The 10,988-nt window shown below is 60.9% G+C and overlaps 1 protein-coding gene across 1 annotated transcript in view; it reads left to right on the top strand.

Moving 5' to 3' along the window:
* Positions 1 to 790: 790 nt before the first annotated feature.
* Positions 791 to 10,988, top strand: part of LOC119103614 (FERM and PDZ domain-containing protein 4) — a 108,330-nt gene continuing 98,132 nt past the window's right edge. The window contains exon 1 of the mRNA XM_037227212.1: positions 791 to 875. Coding sequence (XP_037083107.1) covers positions 833 to 875 — 43 coding nt within the window. The 5' untranslated portion in view covers positions 791 to 832. The remainder of the gene's footprint in view (positions 876 to 10,988) is intronic.

The raw sequence follows: 10,988 nt of genomic DNA, 5'->3' as shown, positions 1-10,988 counted from the left end.
GCCCGGCCTCGTTGGGCGCCGAAAAACGCGGCGCGGACTGGCCACCGGCGGGACGAGCGGTGATGACTCAGATCGGGATAGCCAGCAGGTTGTACGAGCGACCCTGGTAGTGACAGCCTGTGCCCCGGGGAAGGTACCGGTTCGGTTTTATTCACCGCATATGCTGCCTGGGCCGTAGCGTGGCCGTAACGTGACGAAACGTGGTGGTACCGCAGGCGCCAACAGACATGCCACAGGGTGCGGCAACGTTTTTAACGAGAACTTAGAAAAGTTTTAAGGAATGGGGAAAATTCCAGCTGCTCCGCTGATTCTCGCGCGTCGTACACGTGCAACTATTAAAAAAATCCTTGACATGGGCCGTCGTACAGTGAATCGGACCAACACAGCCACCCCAAACATTGTCCCCCGGACGCATCGGCAGTGTAAGGCGGCCATCGTTCCGGGGGCAGGCGCGTGCATGACGGCCACCCCTGTCCGCGTGTCCGCACACCCGAACCGGTCCAACCGGACGCAGTCACGGTGCCGTCCAGGGCCACGGCACCTTACTCGGCACGTGCTGGGTGGCGCCCGCGGCCGCCGTCGCCCCTGCACGCGGTGGCGGGCGGCGGCGGGCGCCGGCTGCGGTCCGGACGCCGACGGCCGGTGCCTTTTGCGGAGATGTGGCGCCGCTCAGCGCCGGAGCAGATGCGGCTGAGGGGAGGAGCCACAGGTGGTCACCGCCGCTTAAGCGCCGGTGGATGGCTCACGCTCGTGGGCTGATGGGGTGTTGTGAATGTGTTCCGGCGGTGGATGCAGAAGCGTGGGAGATGGGCTGGTGGGACTTGTGTTGTGAATGTGCCCGAACGGTGGATGCAGGGGCGTGGAAGAGCTGAGAGGTGAGTGAGGCGCAGTGAGGTGCAATAAGGCAAGAGGCGCAGCAAGAGATGCTGTGTCAGTGCTTTTAAAACCAATGGTGTCATATTTCGGCTTGCGTGCTGCGAGCGACAACATTTGATCGCAACGTAGTTCCGCGCGTTCGAGGTAATGGCGCGAAGCGATTTTTTTTAGCGCTGTCGCGCACCGTTTTTCCGGTCCATTTTTACATGCAGCACTCACAACGAGAACTGAAATAGTGGCGCGAACGAATACATGAAAGGTCCGAATATAAGTTCCAGTAACTCAAGGCAATTTACGGTCCGGCTTCCCGCGGGCGGCTGCTCCGAATTCCCGTACATTTACGACCGCTGTTAGCTTGACAATGAAGCTTAACTGTTCTCGTGGACTCGTTTCTCCATTTTGGGCTGGTCAGCGGCCAGCGCCGGCCGGAGCTGAACGGACGGTGTCCGGGACAGACAGGCCCCGCCCCGCCCGATCGACCCGTGTCCGCCACCGTGTCCGCCGCCGTGTCCGCCGCCGTGTCCGGGCTGTGATATAGGCTGGACTGGGCGAGCGGCACTCCGTTAAAGAGTCCCGGACCGCGGCCGTGTTCCGCCTGATCAGCGCACAAATGCCGGCAGTCAGCCAGCCGCCGAGGGTCGTCCCAAGACATAACAGGCATGTCGCAGCATGACACACTGTCGCGCAGGTCCGCGCGACACCCCCAGCCAGAAAACAGGTCTGGGACCGCGCTTTCGTCGGCCGTGAAAACGCTGTTCCCACAGCTAGCTGAGTCATTGAGTAAGCGTACACCTCCCGCTTGAACACATCTTGATGATCCCGTGTGGGTGGCAGGCTCGGTCATCTGCGTCACGCACCTTCGCCCCGAGAGCATCAATACCGGTCGCTCGGAACAAAGCTCCCATAAAAACCCGTCGTCGGCGTGGCACGCGGACGGGGCCAGATGTTTGATGGGGGGCGGCGGCCTCCGCCGGATGGGGCCACGGCAGGCTGGGCCCTCCGCGGCGCCGAGCGCCGATGAGTGACGGGCGGGCCGGCCGCCGCCCGGACGGCGGGGACCGGCGGGACCGGCGGGACCGACGGTCGGCCGCGGACGTCCGGTCACGCCGGCGGCCTGCACCCGCTGGGCGAGACTGGACCAGCGGGCCGGAGCGCGACCTGCTGGACTGGGGAAGATCAACTGGACTGGACTGCACGAGGCGGACTGGACTGGACTGGACCGAGCGGGGCCAACTGGATTAAGCGCGACGGACTGAGCCGGGCTGGACATGTCCAGCGGGGATGGACTGGATCAACTGGACAGAAGCGGGCTGGGTGGAATGTACCAACGGGGCTGAACTGGATCAGCTCGATCATACGGACGGTGGATCATACGGACATACGGACTCCTCTCTCTCTCTCTCTCTCTCTCTCTCTCTCTCTCTCTTCTCTCTCTCCTCTCTCTTCTCTCTCCTCTCTCTCCTCTTATCTCTCTCTCTACTCTCTCTCTCTCTCTCTCTCTCTCTACTCTCTCTCTCTCTCTCTCTTCTCTCTCTCTCTCTCGCTCGCTCTCTCTCTCTCTCTCTCTCTCTCCTCTATCTCTCTCTCTCTCTCTCTCTCTCTCTTCTCTCCTCTCTCTCTCTCTCTCCTATCTCTCTTCTCTCGGTCTGTCGGTCTGTCGGTCTGTCGGTCTGTCGGTCTGTCGGTCTGTCGGTCTGTCGGTCTGTCGGTCTGTCGGTCTGTCGGTCTGTCGGTCTGTCGGTCTGTCGGTCTGTCGGTCTGTCGGTCTGTCGGTTTGTCGGTCTGTCGGTCTGTCGGTCTGTCGGTCTGTATGTCTGTCGTCTGTCTGCGTCTGTTCGGTCTGTCGGTCTGTCGGTCTGTCGGTCTGTCGGTCTGTCGGGCTGTAGTATGTAGGTCTGTCGTGTCTGTCTGTCTGTGTCTGTATGTCTGTCTGTCTGTCTGTCTGTCTGTCTGTAGTCTGTCTGTCTGTCTGTCTGTCTGTTCTGTCTGTCTGTTGTCTGTCTGTCTGTCTGTCTGTCTGTCTGTCTGTCTGTCTGTCTGTCTTGTCGTCTGTCTGTCTGTCTGTCTGTCTGTCTGTCTGTCTGTCTGTCTGTCTGTCTGTTCTGTCTGTTGTCTGTTGTCTGTCTGTCTGTCTGTCTGTCTCTCCTCTCTCTCTCTCTCTCTCTCTCTCTCTCTCTCTCTCTCTCTCTCTCTCTCTCTTCTCTCTCTCTCTCTCTCTCTCTCTCTCTCCTCTCTCTCTCTCTCCTCTCTCTCCCTCCCCCCCTCTCTCCTCCCCCTCCCCCCCCCCCCCCCCCCCTCTCTCTTTTGCTAAGATCGTCGCGTGAGACGGGCTCCCAAAGCGGAAAATCTGAGAAGTTTGGCAAACAGCTGGACAGATTGGGCAGCTGGTGGGAAAAGGTGGCCGGTGGCCGTGGCGTGAGAGAGCAGCGTACCACGTAGCCAAAGCCCGGCACTGCAATCGAACGAGACTGACGCCCCCCCCCCCCCGCCACCTCACTCCCTCGTGCTCAGTGTCACTGCTCAGGAGAGACCGGGTGGTTTGGCTGTTCGTGGCTAGTAAGCAGCGTACTCGACCGGTCGCCGTTACCTCGCCTCGGATTCGTGGCGGTCCTGGGGTTGACAGACCACGGCGCAGCGGCGGCAGGGGCGGCGCGCGGGGGGCCGCGACGGCCTGCAGTAGCGCGCTCGCCCGCGGGCAGCGACGAGACAGCGGCCTTGTGGGCGGCTCCGGTCGCAGAGAGTAGTGACCCGTGACCCGTGACCCGTGACTCGTGACCCGGCCCGGTACGGTCCGGCCCGGCCCGATCCGGCTGGCAAAGCCATGACAAGTCCTTGCAGGTCGGACAGCACGTCTGCGGCTGATGTTGTGTGGTGGTTTAGGTACGGTGGAATTCGGTCACTCGGCGAGTGAACACGCGGGAACCGATCAGGGACATCAGGCGTGCTACACGCGGGGTCTCGGGCTTGAGACAAAGCGACAACGTTGGGAAGGGGGGTGGGGGGGGGGGGGGGGGGGGCGAGGGATGCGGGTGGAATGCTTAGCTGTAGGTGACGAGTTATGAACACATAGCTGACCAAGTGTCGACGAATTCATAGTCGCTCAAATGATCGAGGTCTGTCACATGAAATTTTGGGTGGACTGAAATAAGTAATGATGAGATGAAACAGGGGAATGATGATGTGGTGGAACAGGAGAAGGCAGGTCTGACATATCGTCAGTTTTGCAGCAGAACACACAACGCAGAATCACATCAGCTTGGGCGTCTTTATCGCTAGATGATACGGTGCGCACAATAGTCGCAGTGTGTCCACGATGATGTCAAAAGTCGTCAGCACGGCTGGCTAGACGATCTATTCGCGGCTCACGTGTTCGTGTGGTTCTGCTAGTGACCGCTCCCAGGAAATCGCACCTGCAAAAAATAGGGCTTTTGTGCTTGTGGCATGCAGCTAGAAGACGCCTTGACATTTGCCGAAAATAAACATCGAGAAATGGATGACGTGCCTCTTATCAGATTAGAACCACTGAATGCACTGTAAGCGGGACGACTTCCGCTTTGGTTACACCATATCGAACGAACGTTGCAACTTCGCTTACATGCGATGGACGAGCGATGTGGGAGCATCAACAGCTTCGACCAGCTACCAACCAAGGGCCTGTCGCCCTTCGAATACGGTTATTTGCTGGGGCGCTGTTGAAGCATGATATGTACTGCCCATCCGGGCCACTGTAATAATCTTGTGGCCCAGATGTGTTCCCGTTTCCTCACCAACCATCGAAACGAGCACTCCATTTGCCTCCCATTTCACGTGATCGTTGTCACCCGGGTGGCCGCCAGACCACGGCGCTGGGATTAGCAGGTCGTCAGTCGGGGTGTGTGGGAGCGATTCCCTCGCTCTCAGCTCCAATGAGCGCGGCTTGGAGCGCCGTCATCCCCCACGAGAACTGTCAGCTGGCCTGGACCGCTTGGCCGGGGCTCGGGACGTAATAGTTTTACGGTGATGGGGCACTCAGCCACCATCTGCTCATCAGGTGGGTTAGGTCACACAAGCGCCGTCATTAAACGTATGTCCGGGAGGACGTCCCGCGCGCGTCTCACTCGTGCCCGCCCGAATATCCGCACGTTCCATGTAAACACCTCCCGTCCGTCCACGTTCCATGTAAACACACCTTCCGTCCGTCCACGTACCATGTAATCGCAACTTCCGTCCGCCCACGTCCGCATGTAAACACAGCTGTCTCCAGTCCACGTCCGTGTTAAACGTACATTTCTGGCCTTCCGCATGCACGGCTGTATGTAAACATACGCTTCTGTCCATCCACGTCCGCATGGGAACACGCACTTCTGTCCGTCCGCATGCACGTCTGTTTGTAAACAGCCCCGCCGGCCACGCACACATCACGCCCGCCAAAACGGCCACGTGTTCCAACACTCTGTTTCATCGGACCGCATCTCGGGCCGGGGCCGCCTCCCGCCCGGCCCGACGAGCGGGCCGACGCCGGCGTCGCCGCCGACGCGGGGTCACGGACCGGCCGGCGGTCGATGGTTCGCTGCGTCGGGCCGCCGGAGATCGAGGCCCGACGACCCCGCTCTCGGCCCCGCATCCGGGCCCGCGCTGAGGTTCTGACCGGTCCAGGCCCGCTGCCGAGGACCCCGCGCAGCGGTGAGGGAGGCGGCGGAGGGCGTCCATGCGTACGCTCGAGTGTAGGTAGACGCACAGGGACCGATGACGGCATCGGTGTCCCGCGCGCGACGATATAGCGCGGGGTCGATGGCCAGGGATGTGACGTGCGTCCCGTCCACCGGCAGTCGACGGGAGTCGTCTCCAGTGGGTGACCGCTGCGCGACCTGTGCCTGCGTTAGAGGCGTGTGCGGCCTCCCGCACCCCACGCGAGCGGGCGTGCGTCGCGCGGTTCGCCTCCGTCACATGCGTGACGCGACGGGTGGGTCGTGCGTGCGTGTGCGTCGCCCTGCGGCCGCGGCCATATGTCGCCTGGCGGCACCGGCGTTATCAGAGCCCCTATTTGTGGCCGCCACCATTTGCAGCGGGCGCTTCGCGTAATACGGGGCAGTGGCGGCCGGCGGCGGCTGGACGGCGTTGATTTAGGTTACGGCCGTCGCCGGTGACGGCTGGGGCAGTCCCGGCGGCCGCGCGCCGCTCGGCGACGCCTCGACGTCCGCTGTCCGCCGGTCCCACCGCCTGCCGGCGTCGCTCGCAGCTGTCTTCACTACGGCAGCGCGGTGCTGCGGCCGAGCGTGAAAAGGGAGGCCGGCCGCCACGCGCCGCACGCCTGGGAGTGGGACCCGCCCGCCGCCATCTGGCGGACCGGCCGGAAATTATTCGTCCTCCGGCCGCCTTCCCTCTGAAAGTCCGCGGAGCATGACTGGCAAAACAGAGACAGCGGCGATGGGAAACAGCGGCCAAGCTTCTGCTGTGTTCCGTCAGCCCGCGGGCCTGCGCGACTGCTGAGGCTGGGTGAGCAGGTCCTTGCACCCGGCGCCGATGGTGGAGGACCGGATCGGGCCCACTTGCTTTGATAAGTCTTGCTGAAGGTATCGTGGAGTATAAACTCCAGGTAGGAGTTCGGCCGTTGCCGCATCACAGTCGCAGCGCTACGTGACGTCTGTGTCCGGCTTCCGTCCCGTCTCGGCGCACTTCGTGCGTTTGGTGTGGTCTCTAGCAAGTCTGAAACCTGCCACCTTGAACTCCTGGTCATCGAGTATGGGTGGGACATGCTTCCTGTACCTGAGCTCGCAAATACCGTCAGTTTGCAGCGAGTGCGACGCTTCCCCACGTACTACTTACCCAGCCGTCTTCTGTAGGTTTGAAAGCCTCAGGCACAGTTTCCGCACTGAAACAACCGTGTCTGGAATTTAGTTCCTTCGTGCCTTGCGGCACGCCTGACTGCCGGCAGTAAACCGTGAAAAGGTATTTAACCTTTGGGTCCCATTTCTGCCATTTGTGGAACACCTATGCAGGCGCTTAATGTACTCTTCAAGGATTGCAAATTGTTGTGTACTTCCACACAGTCCTGCACATCACTTTTTCTTTTTGTAATCAGGTCGTGAGCAAGCTGCTTCATCCATCGTCAGATTTCCTCAGGCGCTGTCACCCGTCCGGGTCGGGGAGAACGTTTTTTGTCCTTACTCATTCTTTCCATGCATTGCCATCGGCCCCCGGTCTTACCAATTTTGATCCCTCGCAAGCGGTTTTAAAGGGGAAGAGCGCTAGCCCGGCTGGTTCAGCGCTCGCTCACGACCGTGTGCGAATGGTGAATTGGAGTCTGGACAGTGGAGGGTATTTGACTGTCCCTCGGCAATGATCACCTTGATATACTGCCGCGCTCCAGACTTGTTATATTTCTACCCGTCGGAAGACAACCCACAAACATTTGCAAAAACACACACCTTCCTTGGTTCTCCTCGCTGCCACCCCCCTCATCACACGCTCCGGGTGTGTCAGCGCAGTCGTCCGGCGCGGCGGCGCCGCGTCGGCGCGTGACGGCCGGGCCGTCACGGTTCGACGGCGCCGCTTCCGCCGGCGGCGAGCCCACGGCCGCCCGCAACGGGACCCGGCCGGGCCGTGGCCGGCGGCGGGCGCGGGGCCGAGCTCCGCACCCGCCTCCAGGCCGCCGCCGGGCGCCGACGTACGTAATAACCCGCCGGCGGAGAGAGGATGAGCGCGGCAACGGCCGGGGCAAAAAAACGGCGCATCGAAGCGCGCGCGCCGCCGCCCCGCCGGGAGGGGAACGGTGCGGCGGTGGCGTCAGCGGCGCGCCGGGGACGAAAGACGGGGCGAAGCGGATGGATTCTCTGAGATGACGTTTGGAAACCCATGATGTCAATGTGTGACACATCAGTGGTCGCGATGGTTTCGGATGAAGGATGAAGCGCGTTGGTGGGAACGGCCAGGCCACTAAGCGCCACATCCCTCTTTTTCTACTCATCGACGCCTGTCAAACATCCTTCCAAGCAACATCTTCCTTGTCAACAAGCCGCGGCCCACAAACCTCCGCCGCCCGCTGCAAAGCTAACAGACGCAACTGTCCACCGCCAGAAAGTCCCCATCGCGATGGGCTACGATGTGGACCACCCCCGGTTGTTCCGCCGAGGTCATCCCTTCCGGCCCGGGGGAGTGGCGCAGCGCAGAGAGTCCGCGCGCCGCATTCCACACGGCTCGAAAAGTGGAGCGTCCAGCCGGCGCGGCGGCGGCGCCTGGCGCTGGCGGGCCATTAGAGCGATGCGTTCACCCCGCTCAGAATGCGTGGCTGTCAGGAGCCGCGGCTCCGCGGCGCGCGTGCGGCGGATGGCGGCATTTAGATACCGCCGCGCGGGACGCGCCGCTGGCGTGCCCGAGGTGTGGCTGCGTGGGCGGGTCGCGTGCCGGCGGCGGCGGCGGCGCGAGGGTGCGCGGTCATGCTGGGGCAATGTGAGCAGTCGCGGCGATGGTAAGCCCCTGTGAACTGGTGCCGAGTTACCCGGCCTGGCGCCGTTGGTGCCGGGGTGCGTGGTGACGGCTGGTCTCACCACTTGCCGCGCCAAGACGATGCTCTGAAATCGATCGCGGCTGCAGGCTGGGGCTTCGATATCGCAGTGCGCGTGACTTCTCCTCCTGCCACCGCTGCACCGCCGTCCCGACTGCCGTCACTGCTGTGTCGCCGGCGCTCTCACGATCTCCGTGTGTGACGATTACATTCTCACCATCACCGTTGCGCTGGCGCGGTGCAACACTCTCATCACTGCCGGTAACGCCCACCAACACGCTGTGCTAGTGAACAGGAATGTTCTCACTTCCTCCGCCCCACCCATGATGATGTCACGAGCATCGCTGTTCTGGTGAATGAGGTATTCAGGCCGCCGTCACTGCGTTGGTGCAGGGCGACGCTGTCACCGCCAGTGTTGTGCCGGTGACACGGACCTCTGCCGCTGTGCCGGTGACGCTCACCTCCGCCGCTGTGCCAGTGACATTTACCTCCGCCGCTGTGCCGGTGACACTCACCTCTGCCGCTGTGCCGGTGACACTCACCTCCGCCGCTGTGCCGGTAGCACCCACCTCCTCCGTTGTGCCGGTGACACTCCGCCTCCGCTGCTATGCCGGTAACACTCACCTCCACCGCTGCGCCGGTGACACTCACCTCCGCCACTGTGCCGGTAACACTCACCTCCGCTGCTATGCCGGTGACACCCACCTCCACCGTTGTGCCGGTGACACTCCGCCTCCGCTGCTATGCCGGTAACACTCACCTCCACCGCTGCGCCGGTGACACTCACCTCCACCGTTGTGCCGGTGACACTCCGCCTCCGCTGCTATGCCGGTGTCACTTACTTCCACCGCTGTGCCGGTGACACTCACCTCCGCTGCTATGCCGGTGCTGGGTTTCCGCCGCCGCGAGCGGCTGGTCACGGCAGGCGCGCTCCGCCAAATTAATTGCCGTCGCCGCTCTGACGGGCAGATTGAACAAAACAAGCGCCCCGGTGGGGTGGCGGCGGGCCTGCGGGCTCATCTTACGGCCGGTGCGCCACCGGAGCACCGCCTCGCGCGCCGCCGCCGCCGCGCCTCTGCCAGAGGGCTTGGCGTTGCTCTTTTCGGGCGTTGAATCGAGGTGTAAATACACAACGTGGCGTCCGAAGCCCATTGCTAGGTCAGTAGGCGACGGGCCCAGCCTTTAATAAATAAGCGAAGTGGAAAACCGGGGGAAGCAGAGCTGGATGGAGCACGACATTCCTTTGTATCGCTGCCATGGTAGCAAGGCGGATGTATTGGGATGAACGCGCCGCGGAAAACGCGAGGGGTCGGGGTTCATACGGTGGCGAGCGCTGCATATGTACGCCGAGGTCTGGGTTCATACGATAGCGGGCGCTGCATATGCACGCCAGGGTCTGGGTTCATACGATAGCGGGCGCTGCATATGCACGCCGGGGTCTGGGTTCATACGATAGCGGGCGCTGCATATGCACGCCAGGGCCTGGGTTCATACGGTAGCGGGCGCTGCATATGCACGCCAGGGCCTGGGTTCATACGGTAGCGAGCGCTGCGCATGTACGCCAGGGTCTGGGTTCATACGGTAGCGAGCGCTGCGCATGTACGACTGCGGAAGCAGGCTGGTAGCGTGTGGTCGTGGACACCCACTGATTACTCCCAGTGAGCGGTTCACTGCTTGCTCACAGCGCATGGTCGCTATAATCAGAGCCTGGTGGGAATCCGGTCCTGTATAACGGATGTCATTATCGAGACACGTGATTTATAGCCGTGCAAGTTTGTTACAATCCATTGGAGATCTACGAGCGCTACGAGCTGGCTGTCTGTCGTAACCTTGAGCTTTAGAATTTGATGGACTGTGCAATAACTGATTGGTGTCTTGGAAGGCTGATCGGCGGCTTTCCGTAATTCCTTCTATAATTTTATCGCTTCGGAATAAAAGTTCCGGCTTCTTTTGATTCGCGGAAAGAAGACGAGTCAACCTAACCAACCCGTTTTAGCTTCAAGTGCTTGAACTGAAAGTCTGTTAACTCGGAACCAAGCTCCAGAAGTCGGTATGGCATTATTCATCACTATCCAATGAAGTTCTGTCTCACAGTACACCGGCCATTGGAGCTGGCGCTCCGAGTCATATTGATGACATTGTCTCCGCTCAGAGCTGTCACACGCCACACGTTCAGAGTAGTCACCCACGGGCTTCCGTCGCATGTGACACAACGCGACGCCGTTGTATGAGCCCTGGCGTCTTCGCGAATGCTGCAATGCGTGTATATATTACTTCACCTTCGACGCAACTGATAAGCGCGCCTGGCTATGCTCTCTGGCAACGCAGACATGCGGACTGATTTGGAATCTTGTAGGGTTCATTGCGACTAGGATCCAGACACCGGACTATGGGGCTCACTTCACAGGTCGTTTGCCATCTGCCTCACTATCTGCTCCACTTAAGTGTTTGGAACATAAATATTCGCGCTCAGTGACGAATTTCATTACTCGTGTGTTCTACTTTGCGTAGGCATGCTGTCCACTGTAGCAGGCTTTGAATAATATTGATTACATTTAATAACTGCGGTGTAAAAGACGTTTTTGCGCACAGTGGCCACACTAACTGTGCTTCTATAAAACTCCAGTCA

This window comes from Pollicipes pollicipes, unplaced genomic scaffold (assembly GCF_011947565.3).
Source record: "Pollicipes pollicipes isolate AB1234 unplaced genomic scaffold, Ppol_2.1 Scaffold_2555;HRSCAF=2994_pilon_pilon_pilon, whole genome shotgun sequence".
In the NCBI taxonomy this organism is placed as follows: domain Eukaryota; kingdom Metazoa; phylum Arthropoda; class Thecostraca; order Pollicipedomorpha; family Pollicipedidae; genus Pollicipes; species Pollicipes pollicipes.
This window is presented reverse-complemented; position numbering and strand designations above follow the sequence as displayed.